The sequence below is a fragment of the Trachypithecus francoisi genome, unplaced genomic scaffold (assembly GCF_009764315.1).
Source record: "Trachypithecus francoisi isolate TF-2019V2 unplaced genomic scaffold, Tfra_2.0 Lachesis_group13, whole genome shotgun sequence".
In the NCBI taxonomy this organism is placed as follows: Eukaryota; Metazoa; Chordata; class Mammalia; order Primates; family Cercopithecidae; genus Trachypithecus; species Trachypithecus francoisi.
Window position 1 is genome coordinate 81,464,310 of NW_022681458.1, and position 21,430 is coordinate 81,485,739.

The window sequence follows — 21,430 nt, forward strand, 5'->3', positions numbered from 1 at the left end:
CTGCCTCAGCCTCCTCAGTAGCTGAGATTACAGGAGCCCGCCACCATGCCTGGGTAATTTTTGTATATTTAGTAGAGACAGGGTTTCGGCATACTGGTCAGGCTGGTTTCGAACTCCTGACCTCAGGTGATCTGCCCGCCTCGGCCTCCGAAAGTGCTGGGATTACAGGCGTGAGCCACCGCACCCAGCTGAGTTATGGAATTTTTAAAGATAATTCTGACTAAACTCTTTAACAAGAGGTATATTCTCTCATATGTATGTATGAAACCCAAACTTTAAAAGGCTTCTATTAAGTGAAGAAGGTACGTTTTCAATGATACATATTTCACTTTACTCCAGTGTTCATATCAAAGACTTCCTTTAAACTTTAGTTAGGATCCTTGCATGCAAAGGAATATTTATTTTTAGCTAGCTCAGGCAACTGAGTGTAGTCAACGTTTTATTTTGTTTCTGGATGAGGCTAAACAGAAATACGCTTTTTAAGCAGAAACAAGAATCCTTACTTGGATCAATATAAACTAAGAAATAAGCCAAGGTGGGATGGGATGGATTGGTAGAGGGAATATAAAACTATGGAATAGGTATAAATGTTAGCTTGATAAAATTCATTACAGAAAAAGGAAAAGTAAGTAGTAGGAAAAAAACTGAAAATAAAGATTCATTTGTCACTTAGATTTTTGAGATCTAAGAATGAAATGTTAAAAGGAGGAACTGAGGTTGAGTATTTCATTACCATATGAAATATGGTATATTTTGTCTACATATACTGAGACAAAAGATGTTATGGTGAAGTCAAGCACTGGATACAGCTGAATTAGGGAGAAAGTAAAAAAAGGGCGGAGACAGAAAAAGATTAAGGTATAAAACAGGACCAGAAAAAAATTACAAAAAGATATTTGATAAGAATAAACATAAAAGAACAGTAACATAAAAGTTTGAAGACAAAAGCTAAAAAAAATATAATATTGTATTTAATCTAAAAGAACTTATAGCCATATAAAATCTATGGTTCTCTCACTCTCATTAACATTCCTGAAAATCTAGCAAAGCAAGAGAAACACAAATCCTAGGAGCCTTGTCTGTTCTGTGTGATACAGTGTGCTAGGCAAACCCACTGCCAGTGTGGGAACAACTCCAGGGTAAAATGGGATCCATCCCAGAGTTCTGAAGGAAGTGGCAAGAAAATAAACAATATAAAAATAAAATTAAACACCCTAATTACTTCCAAGTTCTTTATTGGGTTGTGGTTTAACATAACCCATCCCCACAATCTCTACTGATTCAATGCTACAATAAAACATATTGTTTCAGAAAAGGTAAAATCCTTTACCAGTACTGCCACAATTACTGTAATTTCAATTCTATCCAAGTTAATTTGTAGAATGAGATGAATACTTTTCCACTATCTGTCTTCTAAGTCTTTCACTTTGTATTAGGTACCTTTTGCATATATCTTTCTGAATTTATTTTTTTAAAGGGAAGAAATATTTGTGGAGATGCTTTTTTAATGCCAAACGGAAACTGCATAACTTCAGTGACCAATTTAATTAAGATTTCTCACACTCCTTTCACTCTTTCCCCAAATACTACACTTAAAATGAACTGATCCGTGCTGCGCATGGTGGCATGCTCCTCTAATCCCAACTACTAGGGAGGTTGAGAGGGAGGAGTCTGAGACCAGCCTGGGCAACACAGCAAGAACCCGTCTCAAAAAAGAAAAAATCAACTGATTTGGAAAAATCCTTTAACCACAAATTTAGTGTTATACCACTACACCATGAAGAACAGAAGCTATCTTCTTGAAAATAGCTATTATTTAAGCAATTTGCATGTATTACTTATTTAACTTAAATCACAAAATCTGCTTATTTTGAGATGGAGGTCTTGCAATGTTGAGCAGACTAGAGTCAAATTTCTGGACTCAAGCAGTCTTCCTACTGCAGCCTCTGAAGTAGCTAGGACTACAGGTGCACGCCACTGCACCTGGCAAGCCACAAAATCTTCTGAATTATGTACTTAATTATGATTTTAAAATTTGCTTTGAAGAGATCAAATAATTTGTATATAGTTTGGCAGACGGAGTAGCTGTGACTGGAACACAAGCCTTTCTGCCCCAGTAGCTTTAACTACTTAGCCATAATGCTTGGCTGCTGGAGAAGCTAAGTGGTACAGTTATCCAGCATAGGGCTGGAGATAAAGAATGGTTACATTTACATATTGCACCAAGGCAAACTAATTTTAAGATTCTAAAATCTTCCTGTCATACAATAAAAATACATATTTATCACTGAGAAGCAGTTACAGGCCACGTTTTGATGCTTAAATATTGCCCAGGATGGGAGGGGAAACCTTTGGTATAGCCTTTTTTTTTGCTGTGTTCTCAAGGATGTATCGTACAAATAGAAATGTACATCCAAAAATAACTTAAGATAGATTTACTCAAGTTTTGCTAAACGAGTCACTTGTTAACATAGGCAAATTTGGCAGTACTTTCTTTGACAAAATTTCATAGTATTTCTCAAACTTGGCATAGAAGTTAAGCATTTGACAAAGCATGACAATGGGTAGAGTACCCTACCGGTAATTCTATCCTCTCTGGAAAGCTTAACTCCCTTCCTGCCTCCCCAGCTATCTTTTAATAAAAGACTGAGTATAGTTATAGTAGCTGATAAAGTCCTTGTCTGGTAATTTCAGTGTCTGAATCATCTTAGGGTTGGTGTCTGTTCTCTTATAACTGGGTCACATTTTCTGGGTTCTTTATATGTTGGGTGATTTTTGGACCACATCCTGACCATACTCAGCCAGAAAAAACCAAAAAACTAGACTTTAGGAGTTAAGATTCCATAGTGTAGGAGTGAGCACCTAACAAACCATTCTTCTGCAAATAACAGTTATAAACTTTGGGCAACACACACACACACATACACACACACACACACACACACACCCCAACTACTTGAAAACATTGAAGACCGAACTTTGCATATATTGGAGGAGAGTCAAAAATGTGTAGTAAGTAATTGGCTTAGAGTGCATTCCCAGTTTTCTATGGTTTTGTCCTGATGATGGCCACACTGCAGCAGAGGCACAGTAGTAGCTGAAATTCCAACAAAAAAGCCCACTAACATTCTGGCTGGAAGAACCAAGAAGGAGAATGAGATCATAACCATGGTCACCGGAGAGTGAGGGAAAGGAGCCCTAGAGAATTTGAGAACCTTAAATTCTGAGTTTCAATTCAGCTCAAGTCTCTGGCAGTCCCAAAGTTGGGCGAGACTAAAAGCTTTGTAGCTAAAGCTCTAAGGATTGAACTGAGATTGGAGCTGCCTCTCTCCATAGGAGTGACAGTTACCCTGAGCTAATCAAGTTCACTGCCTGTAAAAACAAAACTACCAATACCCTTCACCACTCTAGAAAACATTTTGTCCATTTCTTTTTTTTTTTTTTTTTTTTTTTTTTTTTGTTGAGACGGAGTCTCGCTCTGTCGCCCAGGCTGGAGTGCAGTGGCCGGATCTCAGCTCACTGCAAGCTCCGCCTCCCGGGTTTAGGCCATTCTCTCGCCTCAGCCTCCCAAGTAGCTGGGACTACAGGCGCCCGCCATCTCGCCCGGCTAATTTTTTGTATTTTTTTTAGTAGAGACGGGGTTTCACGTGTTAGCCAGGATGGTCTCGATCTCCTGACCTCGTGATCCGCCCGTCTCGCCTCCCAAAGTGCTGGGATTACAGGCTTGAGCCACCGCGCCCGGCCCATTTTGTCCATTTCTTAAACAAAAACTCCAAACATGTAAGTACTATAGGACCCAATGAATGCACTCCTGGGCACTTCAAAATTTATGTTCACACAGAAACCTGTATACAAAATGTTTACAGCAGCACTCTGTCTATAAGGTAAGAGAAAGATAGGAAGCACTTTCTCCTCTGAAGTCATGATTATGTCACCTAAAAAAGGTTATGGTAAATGAAATGGCTCATTCAAAACTGTTTTAGCTTTCACTTTCAGTTTACATAATGTTCTCCCAAGTGACCTAGAATAATTTTGGCTCTTGTCTAGAGATTATCCTTTTTCCATCAAAATATTGTAGAAAATTTAACTTTACGTATCTATGTACACATAACCAAGAAAAAGGCAAATAAGAACTTTTCTTCTTTTCTGTTAGCATCAAAAAAATCTTAGGGCAGGAGAAACTCTAAAGAAACTGAGGTTAGGTCTTTCCTGAGTAGTAAAATTCAAAACTGGGGGCCTCACCACCTTTTTTTTTTTTTTGGCCAATAAAGAATTTAGCAAAAAATAAACAAACTACCAAGACCTAGTATCTTCTTCACGTCAAAGGGGAATTAACATTTATCAAAAAGAAAAAGAGTAGGAAGAAGGATTTTAGATTCAGCTTTATCAAAAAGTTATCACTTTATGCTCACGGCTCAGGATAAGATGAGAAGAGCTGAGGACAGAAGTGAGTAGTCTCAGGCTGCAGAATAGATAAAAAAGAGAAGGCAAGAAAGAATGTTCAATGAGCAGAAGCAAGAAGGAAAGCAAGGAGATTCACTGTGGCCATTTGGCCATTTAGCAGACATATGGTCCAGATGTAACTTCTAGAGAATACAGACAAGTCAGTGGCTCCCTATAGTATTATTAAGATAAAATGTAGAGGGAAACATGCTGTCTTTAATGTTAAATAGTCAAGAGAAATTAGGAGTAGAAATAACAATGAGTAAATCCATCAAATATGGAATTACTTAGAGGAAACTAAGCTTAAATGCAAAAATCACACTACTATTGACAAACATAATAGGAAGGAGACAACAAAAGATGCTCATCTTAAAATTATTCATTTCCAAAAGGGACTTATCAGGGAGGGAGACAAAAACCACAGGTTAATGACAATGCAGAATGTGTGGAAACTGCTATACAACAGTTTTATTAGGATTCTAAGATATATAGCTTAGAGCATAAGTATAGAAAGATGACTAACTGGCAAAGAAAACAAATCTTTCAGGGAATAAGTCAGCTTTCATAACATAGTAAGACACTGCTTAACCAAGCAACAGAGAAGCTCGGAGTGTATAGGTGCAAATGAAAAATTAGGTGACTCTTTCCCTCCTCTACCCTCAAAATCTAGCAGTATCTTGGAAGGAACTACGAATCCAGTGAGAGGATGTTAAAATACAATACCGGGAAGAGAGTTAGCTGAAGATCCTGTACTTAAACAAAGCTAAGTGGTTTTCTTAGTATTGATTTCATATCCTAGATACAGTCTTGCGCCTTTAAAAATTACCAGAGTACCTAGTATGCAGCACTTCATAGTCCTAGGGTTTTATGGAACATACTAGAAAATGCAGATATCTACTATCAAACTATCTTTTAACAACTTAGAGTCAAAATTCAGAGTCTGCTCTAGATTTAATATAGATTAATTCACAAGCATCATGATTTAAAGTATGAAGATGTAAAACAATTGACTATCCAATGTATGTGAAAAGAACTGATGAGGAAGCACTAGGACCTCCATGTACAAGTAAACATTCCTGAGGAGATGCTAGAGTATTCTTAGAACATGACATTTTTTTCAGTAGGATGAAAAGTAACTTACTGAGAAAAAGGCAATATGATTTTTTTTCTAACAGGATATTATAATATGGTTAAACCAGTGGTTCCCAAAATATGGTCCAGGATCCTTAAGGGTCCCAAGTACCTTTCAAGGGATACAATGTTGGGAGATGTAATCTGCCATGGCCCCTGAGCATTCGGGCACATTTTTGCTGTTCATGTCAGGAATACAAGAATCTCACTGTTCTTTACCTGGGGCTTTTCTCAGGCTTGTGTTTGCAGAGAGCAAATTTGAAAGACTAGGTAATATCTCCCTTTTGGACAAAGAGCAGGCATGCTTACCGCCTGCTATAAAATGGTGGGTTCCCCAAGCTCAATATGCCTCTCCTTCAATGTAACCATTGCATGTATAAGCATCATCTGTGTTTATCTGTGTTACCTCCTAGGTGGGACTAATGAAAATAAGATGTTCTTGGCTACTCGTTGTACTGTAAATAATAAAGTCCTTTTTCTCTGATTCACTTTTCTGTTTTTCTCCAGTACTCATGAAACAGTAACTGGCTAACTTATTAGCTTGTAAGTAGAATAAAATGAAATCCCAGACCCTGACATAATGACATAATTGAAATCAACTACTGTCACAATTAAGATATTATTAATATTTGCATTTTTTACTGTGTTGGCATTTAGGCTGATTATGCAAAAACAATGGTGAGTAAAACTGCTGGTGCCCGAGTATGACTAAGGCCATATCAAACTGTTGTCACTGTATTCTTCAATGTCACACACTCAGGAAAAAAACAGCAAAAAAAAAAAAAGGCAGTTTCAACTAAGAATGTCCTTAATAAGGCAGTAAAATGATTAATTTTACTGAAACTTGATCTCAACATATTTTTAATATTTTGTGTGACAAAATGGGAAGTATACACACAAGGACTTCTGCTGCATACTGAAGTACAATTATTGTCTTGGGGAAAAGTACTTGTGCAACTATTTGAGTTCCAAGTAAACCAGTTACTTTTCTAATGGAATGCCATTTTTGCTTGAAAGAATGACTGACACACAAGCTATGGTTATTCAGACATTTTCTCAAAACCAAATGAAGTTAGCCTGTCATGTTAAGGAAAGCAACTGACAAGATTTGTTGCCAATGATAAAATTTGAGCTTCCAAGTGAAAACTAAAATTTTGGAAAACCTGTACCTGTCATAGTAAGCTTGACAGATGCCCAATACTTAAAAGTTTTTCTGATGTGATCAGTGATGATGTTAAATGTGATTTTAAAATATTATATAATAGGTCAACATTTGCAAGATCTACACAACTTAGTGAACCAATATTTTCCAAATGATTCATGATGTAACAATCACACATTAGTAAAAGACATATTCAAAGTACAAGATAGACCAACAGCTTTTAATGTAAAGTTCACTGATATGATTTCAGATTCCATATTGCAGCTAACATTTTAAGACACTACCAAATTTTAGTGCAGTATCAAAGACTATCCACAATTGCTAAAAAGGCTATTAAAATACTCTTCCCCTTTTCAACTACAATATCTATTTTGAGGCTAAATTTTCATCATATAATTCAACCAAAAAAAAAAAAAATCACAGCAGATTGAATGTAGAAGCACTTCATAACACAGAAAAAAAAAATACCTTCAAAACAGATTTAGAGAATTTTTTTTTTTTTTTTTTTTTTTTTTGAGACAGAGTCTCACTCTTGCCCAGGCTGTGATCTTGGCTCATGCAACCTCCACCTCCTGGGTTCAAGCAATTCAACTGCCTCAGCCTCCAGAGTAGCTGGGATTACAGGCACCCACCATCATGCCTGGCTAATTTTTCTATTCTTAGTAGAGACAGGGTTTCATTACATTGGGCAGGCTGGTCTCAAACTCCTGACTTCAAGTGATCCACCCATCTTGGCCTTCCAAAGTGTTGGGATTACAGGCGTAAGCCACTGTGCCCAGTCAGATTTTGACAACTTTCAGGATGACGGGTTATAATAAGATAAAGTAGATGGTTTGTGGGTGCTATAGTTTGGATATTTGTTGCCTCCAAATCAGATTTTGAAATTTGATCCCCAATGTTGGAGGTGGCCTAATGAGAGGGGTCTGGGTCATGGGGGCAGATCCCTCACGAATACAGAAATCCTGGGGGCTGTGGGGGTAAGGATAGCAGGTGAGTGAGTTCTTACTCTTTTAGCTCCTGAGAAAACTGGTTGTTAAAAAGAATCTGTCACCTCCCCTCTCTCTCTTGCTTCCTTTCTCACCATGGGATCTCTGCAATGCTGGCTCCTCTTTGCCTTCTGCCATGAGTGGAAGCAGCCTGTGGCCCCTGCCAGATGCAGATGTCCAATCTTGAACTTTTACAGATATCAGAATCATGAGCCAAATAAACCTTTTTTCTTTATAAATCACCCAGCCTCAGGTATTCCTTTATAGCAACACAGACTACGATGGAGGTGGACAGGGGGCTATTCCTTACCTATCGAGGTTGAGAGAACAGCCTTTCATGTCTTGGCCAAGAGAAATTAGGGCTGGATAGACTCTGTCGACTCTATTGTGTGTGCTTTGAAGATGAGTTTTAAATAAAGGGAAGTGTGAAAAAAAAGGATGAGAAGGGGAAATAAGGAGAGAAAAGCCATACTAGAGACATTCAAATTTGCTTCTAAGTTAGGAAAGAGAATTTAGAAGGTTGACATATCACTTCTTATTTTCTTTTCTTCCTCAAAATTATTTCCAGTATTTTAACAAAAGCAAAAACTGTAAGATGATGTACTGAATTCAAAAACACAAACCCAGAGCAGGAAAGAGTTAGGAAGAATTAATAATTTAGATTTGGAAACAAAGTTTCTGCAATAGAAAATTTCAATGTAATTATTAAAACGTTTTGGATATCAATATTTTTTTCTTAAGAGTTTGTGTATTGGCCAGCCACAGTGGCACACACCTGTAATCCCATCACTATAGGAGTCCGAGGCGGGTGGATCATTTGAGATCAGGAGTTCGGGACTAGCCTGGCCAACATAGTGAAACCCCGTCTCTACTAAAAATACAAAAATTAGCCAGGTGTGGTGGTGCATGCTTGTAATCCCAGCTATTCGGGAGGCTGAGGCAGGAGATTCACTTGAGCCTAGGAGGCGGAGGTTGCAGTGAGCCAAGATGGCACCACTGCACTCCGGTCTGGGTGACAGAGTGAGACCCTGTCTCAAAAAAAAAAACAAACAGTTTGTGTAGTATGACACTTCAGAGAAAACCGAACTTTAATGAATAAATTGGTTGAGGATAGTTGTTTTCCTTTCTAATTGATATTCTACCAGGAAGTCTATAAAAAAGGCTGGTCTCCAAAGAGGAGTAATATAGAAGCATTAGATATAAAAATAGGGTATATATAATGCAGTTTCTAGAAAGAAAACCAGGAGAAGCAGTACATTTGCTCTGGATTGCAAGGTAAGGATTACCTGAGGTACTACACACAAACACGTTTTTCTCCAATTCTCTAAGCCCCAGCCTAGATTGGCCTGTGCCATTGTACAGTGTGCATAATCACCATTTCTGTATGATAAAAGATGGAAAGAAAAGATTAAACATTAAAGGAATTCAGGGGCAAATTTTTAAAAAGTTGAGTAACAAACAAATGCAGTTAAATGTATTTCAAGTTCCTCTCTTAGAAGAGGTGCTATGTGTTTAGATGATGTAAATGAGATGTGACTTTTCCATAGAAATCACTTAGTAGTTAAATATGTTGACTAACGGCCTAATTTTTAGCTTTTGTTCAAATGATGAAAAACATGTTTATCATTTACCTATAAACCATTTTAAAGCTTTTACTTACTTGGACAATATATAGCAACTTAACAAACAAATGTGGTTTAAGAGAGTTGCAACAGAAAGTGTCTGGAGTGTTGAGAGAAGCTATGGGGCCCAAAACTCAGATGATCCCTAAGTGGGCACTGCCCTTGAAGTCCAGTGTATATAAGATATAAACAGTATAAGGATGGGGATGCCATCTAAGACCTAGACCTGTGAGATTAGGATTTTATTAGCTACAGAAGATCAGAAAGCAGAACAGAGTTCAAGTTCATGTACTGCCTGCCAAAACTGCTATACATAATTGAAGGGGCAAACCATGCGTAAATGCCACTCACTGAAGGACTGTCTATAGAATAAACTAAGAAAAAGGTAGCAAGCACTTTCTCCTCTGTAGCCACGATTATGTCACCTAAAAATGGTTATGGTAAATGAAATGGCTCATTCAAAACCTTCAGTTTTAGCTTTCACTTTCAGTTTACATAATGTTCTCCCAAGTGACCTAGAATAATTCTGGCTCTTGTCTAAAAATTATCCTTTTTCCATCAAAATCTTGTAGAAAATTTAACTTTACTTATCTATGCACACATAACCAAGATAAAGGCCAAGTAAGAACTTGTCTTCTTTTCTGTACTGGAACCTAAATTGTGGGCCCTTGATCAAGCCCTTAAGCTGAGAATTTTAATTTTTAAATTAAATTAAGGCCCTATATGTTTTATCAGTGCCATAAAATTACAGTTAGAATTTCTTTTTTTTTTTTTTTTTTCAGACAGAGTTTCGCTTGTCACCTAGGCTGGAGTGCACGATCTCAGCTCACTGTAACCTCCGCCTCCCGGGTTCAAGCAATTCTCCTGCTTTGGCCTCCCAAGTGGCTGGAATTACAGGTGCCTGCCACCACACCCGGCTAATTTTTGTAGTTTCAGTAGAGACTGGGTTTCATTTTGTTATATAATTAGGACTTTACATTATTTTATAATGCTTGCTAATTGCTGTAGGTCTCCAAATCATCATTTCCTCAACCAGACTATAGCTCCTTAAAGGGGATAGATGTTATCTATAACTTACAATACTATTGCTGTTTTGTGTTTTGTTTTTTGTATTTCTGTTAATAACCAGCAAGGCTTGGCAAATAGGAGTTCAATAACTACTTCTTGTATAAGTGACTGACAAATGACTTTTTAGACAACAGCTCTCTTGAAACATGTCAGAGCTTCTATATTTACTTGCAATTGTCCAGTACAGCACATCTTACTGCTTGCAATTGCCAGCTCCACAGCTATATCACTGTTTATACTGTTCTAAACCTAAAACATCTTTCTTGTTCCTCAAAGCTACTGTATCTGCTGATCTAATCACAATGATAGCTATATTTGAAATCTGCAAACTGTTTAACTGACATCTTTCAGTAACAACTGCACTCGTCATATACCTGAGTTTTTAACTCAGATGAAACATAAAGACATGTATAAAGAATAAATTAGAAATATATAGACATGAGAACACATAAACTCTATTTAATTAGTGAACTCATACCATGTTTACTTTATATTTTGGATCCTAGAATCTCAAATAACTTTTCAACATTCAATAATGTTAATTATTAAATCAAGACTTTAAGCCGGAAGACAGGGAAAAACATCTCTTTGCTCTCCAGTGGTTGGCAGTCTTAAGTATACATCATGAATTCAGAATTATTGGATAAATGATGAAAAGTAATTTACCAATATCATCAAATTTTTTGTCTTCTATATTATTGCTTTCTACATATTTTCTTTCATCAAACCACTGAGAATTTTGTATAATTCGCCACAGGAACAAAAAGTGGCATAGAAAGATGAGGGCAAACAATTTCTGTCAAAACCTAGACACTCAAGATAGTATTTAGTTTGGCAACCAAACTATCTTGCAGAAGCAAATTACAAAAATCTCATTTCTGAGATTTTAAAAGTGACACAGTACATTACAATCCTGGTTCTTAAAAAAGTGAATTAAACTGATAATTTATAGTTTTGTATTTTTATAGAATACCTTTATATTTGTTACACAAATACAAAACTTGTTATTTAAATAGTAACTGCTAACATGGACATAAGTTACTGACAATGGTGTTCTGTAAACAAGAGATGAATAGTCTTTGTCAAGAATAATTGTGTGCATTTTTGTTATCTGATTTCCTATCTGCATTTTCAGTTTTTAACATTATAAAAAAGAATCAGTAATATGCAACAATTTCTTAGTTCTCTAAGCATTGCTATTATTATCCTCTGGAAAATATATTCATATTAGAATTTTTGAAATTGTTCTTAAGATGATAGGCTATGATATTTTTTCCCTTTAAGATTAATAATCACATGATTCAGGAAGTTAAATTCACTATTAAGTGAATATTAAGTTCCCTTACCTTTCATCAATATTTGTTGTAAGGTAAATTAAATTAAGTATCAGTCTCCTTGTCTCTTGATCTTTCACATCCTCTTCTGTACACCACAATCTACAATACCTGTGTTGCTTTTAAAATATATCTATGAAACTTTGATACTCATCCCTTCAAGGAGTGCAACTTAATTTCTTGCCCCACTACTTAGTGACTTGCTTCTAATGAACAAAATTAAGTGGAAGTGAAGGAATGTGACTTTGAGACTAAGTCACAGAGGGCACATTTCTCTCTCTCAGATGCCTTACTTCGAGTGAAGTTAGCTGTCAGTTTGGGTAGACAGGCTCATGTGGAAAGGTCTCTGGCCAACAGTCATGTGAGTGACCCATCTTGGAAGTGGATCCTCCAACCAGTTAAGCCTTCGGATGACTGCAGTCCTCGTCCACATCCTGACTTCAACATAAGAGACCCTGAGTCAGGGTCACCCAGGTAAGTCACTCCAGAATTTCTGACTCACAGAAACTCAGATACATTTGTTGTTTTAAGCCCTAAGTTTTGGGGTAAGTCTGGAATAATATGAGAGATAATACAAAAGACTGTGCAAATTACTGTGGTGTACAAAAGACAAAACTAAGGTTTTCCATTAAACTGAGTATTTCCTTCCCCACTGTCTCAAGCAGAGCACTAAGGGTCATCTAATGATAGAGGCTTTGTCTTTACGTCTTTCTGTCCCTTTAGAAGTCAAAGGATTTTTGCATGCTTTCTGTGTGTAGGAATAACATGAATAGAGATTGAACTATAAATTTCATGTCTCTTAAGTAAAATTTTCTAAAAGGGCCTCTTCCCCCTTCAAATATCCCTCTTTCCTCTACTTCATGTCTCTTTTTCCAACGCAGCCAGAATGGCTATTTGCTAAAATGTCCACCTTTCTCTTCTCAAACATCCTGACAAAACAAAGTCCTAAACAAAACAAATAGTCTAAAGAAAACAAATTCTCAAACCACGGACCAAACAGGAGGAGGAAAGGACTGTGGGTGGCTCGTAGTGGCTGCCTTCTGTTACTGGTTCAAAGCATTTCTATTAACTTACTAATTCATTATAGAAGCTAGGCCAACTGACTGGGAATGTGATTTCTAGAAACAGATTAGTTTTGCAGAAGACCAATAATATTAAAGTATACTAAAAACAGAATAAAAAAGAATCACACCATCACCTTAACCATTTCTCTATAATGCCTTCTAGTTCTCATCCACGTGGGTGCATACTCTTAAAAAACTGCAACCAACCAACATGGATTTTTTCCATAGTGGAAGAAGCTTGAATGTAGCTACATATTCAGAGTTCTTTAGGAAAAGTTTCCCCCGTATTAGCTAAAGGTGAATTATAACTCACTAAGTATAGACCAACACATAGGCCAGTGGAACATATTTTAATTTTCATTGCTTGATGGGCCAGTATTTTTTCTAACATAGGCCTAATTTTTTTTTTTTTTTTTTTTTTTTTTTTTTGAGACAGAGTCTCGCTCTGTCGCCCAGGCTGGAGTGCAGTGGCCGGATCTCAGCTCACTGCAAGCTCCGCCTCCCGGGTTCCCGCAATTCTCCTGCCTCAGCCTCCCAAGTAGCTGGGACTACAGGCGCCTGCCACCTCGCTCGGCTAGTTTTTTGTATTTTTTTTAGTAGAGACGGGGTTTCACCGTGTTAGCCAGGATGGTCTCGATCTCCTGACCTCGTGATCCACCCGTCTCGGCCTCCCAAAGTGCTGGGATTACAGGCTTGAGCCACCACGCCCGGCCCAGGCCTAATTTTTTACACTAAGCATACAGACAACTCTCAAATATTCAATAAATCTAATATATCCATTCTTTTAGAATATATTTTCTCTTTTCTTTAATCCCTTATACGTTTAGTGCTCATTAGCACTTTGGCTAGAGATATATAAAAGAAGAGGAAGCTGAAATACAAGACAGTTAATTTTAATTTTTATTAAATAGTTACAAAGAAAACTGAGTCGATGAGCTATTCAAAGTATAAAAATGTGGCTATAACATAAATCTTTCCCCTATTAGTAAAGATAATTAAGAGAACTCACTGAAGTTAGATTTATTCCTTACTTGGAGCCTTTCCTCTTACCATCTGCCCAAAAATATAGTTACAATTGATGTAATATTATTAATTCTTTGCACACAGGCTATCTCTGAAATGATTTCTGTTACTTAAACTTAATTTCATCCCAGGTATCCAGATATATATTTCACAGATAAAATAATTAGCCTACAGAATTTAAACAAATATAATTTTTAAAGAGATTTCTGTTGAAGGTCTGTTTTTGATACTTATTGACTGAAAATAAACTCTAAAACTTTCATAAATAACAAATTATCCAAATTAAAAAAAACTATTACTATATCTTAGAGCTTTTCACATCATCCCTTTTGTTCTAACCAAAGTTTTATTTTCAAAACTACCTTCTACATAGTTTAAACTGGAGATGTCCTATTACTTTCAAAGGAATGCTATAAATTATTATTAAATTTGTGGTAAAGTAATGGCATTTGGAAGACACTGAAACAGGAAGATTAGAAATATTATTTATTTAAGCACTAAATTTATGTCAGTATAGTAACTCTACAATTTTATAATGCACTACAATAGGCCTAGTAACTAAATTGTATTCCAAAAAGTCAGAATCATTGTTTCTCAATTTCCTCTTTTGCAAAATAAACCTAGTATATTTCAATGCCATGGTTTCAGTGTTTATCAGCATTTTTAGATACATGAAAAATCGAATGGGGGTGAAGAAAACTGAATGACTCAAAGAATGGTTTCAAATAAAAATATATGTAATAACGGGTACCAAAATAACTTCTTATTGTAAAACTTTTATTTATAGAAAAAAGCTCTCGAAATTGGATTTCTCAGATTTGATGTTAAATAATAAGATAGTCTTAGTTATGCAATCAGTAACTGAATAACCCTGACAAAGTGAAAATCTCCTACTTTATTTAGAAGGAAAGAAATAAATACAGCACTCTTGATTTAATTGTTGTTGTTGATGTTAAGAAACCTTATTTGCTAAGAGTTCTTATTTTATTCAAAATATGTATCATCCCACTAAAAGCCAACTCATCTCATTAAAGATATCCTTTTCAAACTTACAAAATTTCAATGACTTATGAAAACATGGAGAACAATATAATATACATATATACTACCGAGTTAACAAGTGTTAACATTTTTGCATACCTGCTTAGCTCTCTTCTATTAAAAAAAAAAAAAAGTTGCAGATATAACTGCTGAAGCCCTCATTATTCCTTTCTCAGATATCAGTCTCTTTTCTCCCCAATTCTGGAAGTGATCGTTTTTCTAAAGAAGATGTGTGCCCTTCCTGTCCAGGTTTTTATACTTTTATTACATATTTGCGTTTCCACAAACATTAACGTTATGTTTTAAAAACTACATAAAGTATCCTAATTAGCCAGGCGTGGCAGCATGTGCCTGTAGAATTGCTTGACCCTGGGAGGCGGAGGTTGCAGTGAGCAGAGATCATGCCACTGCACTCCAGCCTGGGTGACAGAGCAAGACTTCATCTTCAAAAAAACAAAAACAAAAACAAAACAAAATAAAACCAACAACAACAAACTATATAAAGTATTCCCATTTTATCATTTTGTAATTGCCATCTTTACTCAACACTGCTACTGAAATTTAGGCAAATTAATATATATTTAGTATATTTTAATTTTTCTAAAGAGTTTCTAAAGATCAACTATTCTGTTATGGGTGTATATTTAGGTTGTTTCTAACCTATGGCATGAACGTCCTTGTATATGTCTCCTTGCGGATATGTATTATTTCTTTCTGTATTACTTCAACAAAGTTTTGCTTAAGCTAGTTGGGTGGATTTGTTTTTTTTTAAACTAAGCACAGACAATTGAAGAAAAAGCTAGAAAGCTATTTTCTAATCTGTCTTATTATTTACCTGATTTTAATCTTTTATTTATTTATATACACACACACCCACCCACATATATGTACATATGTATGTGGATGTGGCTTTTAATTAATTATTTAGAGACAGGGTCTCACTCTGTTGCCCAAGCTGGAATGCAGTGTCATGATCATGGGTCACTGTAGCAGCCTTGATCTCTCAGGCCCAAGCAATCCTCCCACCTCGGCCTACAGTAGCTGGGACTACAGGCATGTGCCATCCTGAGTGGCTAATTTTTAAATTTTTTATAGAGATAGGGGTCCCCCCTATGTGGCCCAGGCTGGTCTCAAACTGTTGAGCTCAAGTGAACCTCCCTCCTTCACCTCCCAAAGTGTTTGAATTACAGGAGTGAGTCACTGTGTCCAGTCCTATTTCTTTGTTAAATCTTTTCTTTGTTGAAATGCTTGTGATGTAGAAAAAAGGTTAGTAGGAAATACAAAACCTTAGCCTTTATTTTACTTGAAAATAGTTCTTCTATTCAGAAATATTTAAGTCACATATTTATATATATAGAACTTCTGTTTGGAATTCCCGTGGTAGATCACTTCAGAAAAATAAAATGAGGAAGCTATGTTACGCATCAGCATTTGAATGTTGCTTTCTGCAGAAGCAATGTCTACCTTTGGTAGTTTTTCCTTTGCTATTCCTGAAATCACTTTATTATGTGGCTGATCAACAGTCAAATTATTCTTCCTTGTTTCACTGTCTTCAAGCAGAGGAACACAGCCATAACTGCCATCTGCAAGACAAAAACCTCTTGGATATTAGCAGAAAACCCTTATTTTTGGTACCACCTGAAAAAGCAAAAATAATACAAACTCAAAACCGTAAAGAGAATAGATTTTAAGGTAGGAGTTTTAGAAAATTCTTTAGGTAACAGTTACTTTGACAAGTTGTCCATTTACATTTTTTCCTTCCCACTAAACATACAAAACCCCTGCTCTCCAAAAGTCAGCAGTATGTAAATATACAGAATTTAGAAAACTAGAAATATGCTCTTTGCCCCTGTTAGCAACAATTCAACTTTTATATAAGTCGGATTTTCAGGTATGCATTTCTTATTTGAGATAATTATTTGTATTATGACTCCATGCTTATCATAGGAAAATTAGAAAAAACAGACAGCCAAAAAGAGTAAAAAGTAAATGCTACCCAAATTTTTATCACCTGTGAATTATTCCAGTTAATACTTCTTTTCCTAAACATATAAATTCACACAAGAATCACCTTTTTCTGCATAAATGAAAATAACACTTATTTACGTATCCTGCTTTGTTCATTTTGCTATATATCATCAACATATTCTTACAAGTTAATACCTATTATCACTTTTCTTGGCCACATAGCTATTCATATAGATCACTGTAACTACTGAATATTTGTTTCTAGCTTTCCATGATTAGAAATTATACTGTAATACACATCCTTGCATATATATTTTTGACTACCTGAACAAATGTTTTCTCATGATATAGTCTTAGGACTTGAGTTTTTGGTTCAAAAGGCATAGATGTTTTCAAAAGCTTTTGCTGCTATTTACTGGCAAATTGCTTTTTAGAAAGTTTTATAAACTTAGAGTTCCACCATATAGTATAGTATAGTATAGTATAGTATAGTATAGTATAGTATAGTATAGGTGAAAGTCCACTTTCCCATATCCTGTAAGTGTTCATTTAAATAAATGTAACATATAACTGTACCACAGTTATAATATCAAAACTATGGAGAAACAACGAAGGAATACAACAGAAGAACTCAACTTACACCTTTCTTTTCACCAAGAGGTTCTAGAAATACATAAAAAATTAACATGCACATACCTTGAGTGGAATTCACAAGAAGTAACTGTGATTTTAGCTTGTCAATAATAGTTTGTTGAAGGGACAGCTGTTCCTGTTGTTCACGTATTCTCTGCTCATAGTTCTCAGTCTGCTGACATAAAAACCAGTTAGCGTGATATTTACTGACAGACATGAACACATTATTTACCATCCATTAATAATATAAATAGATACGAGTTGCCCACATTGTCATTTTGCAGGTATTGTGATTTATGAGATACAAACTGGCTCCAGGAATGTACTTGTAATTGTTACAAACATCAGTGATTGAAGACACTTAAAGCACCGTAAAAGTTTTAAAGATTATCTTATTTGGCTGGGCGTGGTGGCTCACACCTGTAGTCCCAGCACTTTGGGAGGCCGAGGCAGGTGGATCATGAGGTCAGGAGATCGAGACCATCCTAGCTAACACGGAGAAACCACATCTCTAGTAAAGATACAAAAAAAATTAGCCAGGCATAGTGGTGGGCGCCTGTAGTCCCAGCTACTTGGGAGGCTGAGGCAGGAGAATGGCACGAACCTGGGAGGTGGAGCTTGCAGTGAGCCGAGATCGCACCACTGTACTCCAGCCTGGTAGACTGAGCAAGACTCCGTCTCAGGAAAAAAAAAAAAAAAGATTATCTTATTTAAACACATATCAGTCAAGGATTCAATCTACGATTTCCTGATCCTTCAGTAAGGATCAAAACTGTAATTTAGCATTTATTCCTTAATAAAAAAAAAGCACAAATGAAACAACAAATACTATATTAAAGTGATTTTTTAAAAATACACACTAACTTAAAAAATTAAGATTTTGTGTCTTTCAAATAAACACACTTCCAAATTTATTTTTAGGGCACACAAACACTAAGGAAGTGTTGATAAAAATCAAAGGAACAAATACAAATTATAAAATTATAATGACCAGAAACTTCTCTGCTAAGTTTTAAGAAATTAAGAGAACACCATGGTTGACCTTTGGTGTCTATCTTAAATGCCATAGTTTCCCTTATATTGTTAATCCATTCATTTTGCTATTTTATTGCAATGACTGTGAAAATAAAGCAATGAAATAAGACACAAGTTTGTACTGAGGAATACAGATGCTGCAAACCTTCAAGCAAATTTGAAACTGTTGTATCACAATTACCAAATTAGTACAGTCTTAAAAACGTATCACCAAACAGTAACAGAGAACTTTTTTTTTAAACCAATTTCTATCCCTGGAGGGATAAATAATGTCTAAGTTGCAAATTCCTTGAAATATAAAATGAAAATGAAGTTCTAATAATCTCAGAATGATATTCAGTAGATACTATTTGACTTTAAACTGATTCTTAAAGTTCAAAATTAGTGAAGCTCTATTATTTTCAGAGACCAATAAACTTAAAAATTTTAATAAATTACACAGCTGTTCATCGATTAGCAAATATAAATTAGCTTAAGAAATTAAAGCTTGGGAGGCTGAGGTGGGCGGATCACGAGGTCAGGAGATCGAGACCATCCTGGTTAACACAGTGAAACCCTGTCTCCACTAAAAATACAAAAAATTGGCCAGGTGTGGTGGCAGGCGCCTGTAGTCCCAGCTACTCGGGAGGCTGAGGCAGGAGAATGGTGTGAACCTGAGAGGCGGCACTTGCAGTGAGCCGAGTTAGCGCCACTGCACTCCAGCCTGGGCAACAGAGTGAGACTCCGTCTCAAAAAAAAAAGAAACGAAAGCTAAATACATTTTCCCAAATAAAAGGTGAACTTTTATAAGTAATACCGTTCAAATATGAATAACTGACAAAGCTGATAAGCAACCCATGTAGTGCACTGTCTTTGCACACTGCCTAAAGGCAGTCTTACATAGTTTCACATTCCCCATAGAATTCATATAGATTAAGTAACTCATACATAGGAGGTGTTCAGTATATGTTCACTGAAAAATTAAAAAAGAAAATACAGATTCCAACTACATTTTATTATTGTGAACAGAAGAATGAATCATGTGGGTCTACCTGAAGTGTATGTCCAATGAATATGTCTCAGAAATGATCACTGATACCCAAGTCTAGTCTAGGGCCTGGCTTCCCAGGATAAGACATCTTATTTCTGTATAAATTCACACCCAACCCCCTAGAAACAGTGTCGTAAGCTGACTGAAGGACCCAAAAATCTACAGCAAATTCTAAATATTGATTGACTTGGGCTACACAGCACCACCAGGGCTGAAAAATCAGGAAACAAGTTAGAGTCTTCTCTATATATTTCTGCATTAATTAAAGCTTTCTCCAAGAACTCAAAGTTCTTCACAAACATCAATCAATAAGTACCTATTTTTTCACTTTATTTTGATAGGTATATACATTATACAGTCCAGAGATTAAGTAACCAGTCCAAAAACTTAGCAAGTTAGAGACAGGTCCAGAATAAATGTCTATGTTATTCAAGTCTCCATGTTTTTTTCTCCCAACTTAATGAAGAAACCATATATTTTCTTTTGAAACCAACTCAGAAAGCTTCTGCCAGTTAATTTTTATCTTCTATTCTCTGGTTTAAAAAACATATTTTAGCACATCTGCATATAAGATAGTATAATAAATAATCCTGAAAATGTATTCAAAAGCTAGGAAAAATTAATGAATCAATGGCTATTTCAAGTTGAAGTTTTAACTACTTCTTAAGCTACTTAATAAAGTATTATAAAGGTTGAGCAAAGTCTACAATAATTTTAAAAACCAACACTCTGGAAGTATAAGAGGGGAAATAGAACAGCAAGTGCCCATGTTTTCCTCCTACACTTTTCATATACTTACATTTAGCAGTTATAATGTTCTAGTCTAATTGTCTAATGTCTGATTTCCCTCTAGACTGAACTTCTCAAGGGTAGAGAGTATTTCCTCCTGATATCTCCAGAGTATTACAGAGTGCCTGGCACATATTGGGATGCTCGGTAAATATTAGTTGAATAAACAAACTAATTAAATTGTTAAAGAAATATCACAGTTAAGCATCCCATGCTGCTGCTCTGCCTCTAGAGTTGTCATTCTTTTATTCCTTTACTTTCTTAATAAACTTACTTTCACTTAAAAAAAAACAAAAAAGAAATATCAGAGGAACAGATATGCTTTCAGAAATGATCTGGAGGAATGGAGGAATGCCTTTGCTTATATTTCTCTAAGGGAAACAGTAAAAACAGAAACAAGGTCAGTAGGTAAATACAACAAAGGGATATTAAGTTTGAGAAAACGGATGCAAAAGATAGGTAATGTTTGAAGATTTTTTTTGGAAAAAAAGGGAAGCTTATATCATTAGAAAAAAGGTAGTAATTTGAGAAAATGTATATTCAGAAAAGAGTATAAAGATTTTGACCACAGACTATCAGACGGAAAGTCCAAAAGGAAATATTACATCAAACTGGTTAACAACCAGTAGAATTTGGTTTATTTGCTGTTTGGAAACTAAACGAAACTAGTCTTTTTTTTTTTCCTTTTATTAAATGCTTTTGTTCACAGAACATATCTGCCTAAACTTAAAACCTGTAAAGTCCATTTACAAGGTCAGATTATTGCTGTACCGTCATAGTATTTTTTTTTAAACACAATTACAAAGCAAGTACATTCTAGCACTATCAAAGACCCCACAAAACAGAAAACTCACTAACAACCACATTGAAAATGTACAACAGCAATGTCTTGTCAACACTTCTGTACAGAGCACAGACATGACAGCTAAAACAGACAGAAGAGAAGATGCTTTTGACAGCCAGTGTGTGTGAATGATTCTTTGAGTCAGATGGCAGCAACAAGTTACCAACTAGGAGATCTGCATGACAACTAACCATCCATCTGTATCAAACACCATCTGGCCAAGATGACTTTGGCTTCTGTGCATTTGACACTCCTTC

The 21,430-nt window shown here is 35.8% G+C and overlaps 1 protein-coding gene across 6 annotated transcripts in view; it reads right to left on the bottom strand.

Annotated features, from left to right (window-relative positions):
- The window catches only part of TANK (TRAF family member associated NFKB activator), a 107,306-nt gene that overhangs the window by 16,063 nt on the left and 69,813 nt on the right, over nt 1–21,430 (bottom strand). For all 6 annotated transcript variants that reach the window (XM_033231309.1, XM_033231312.1, XM_033231311.1 and 3 more), the window contains 2 exons: nt 17,539–17,647; nt 16,339–16,457 (listed from right to left, as the gene is read on the bottom strand). In XM_033231309.1, coding sequence (XP_033087200.1) covers nt 16,339–16,457; nt 17,539–17,647 — 228 coding nt within the window. The remainder of the gene's footprint in view (nt 1–16,338; nt 16,458–17,538; nt 17,648–21,430) is intronic.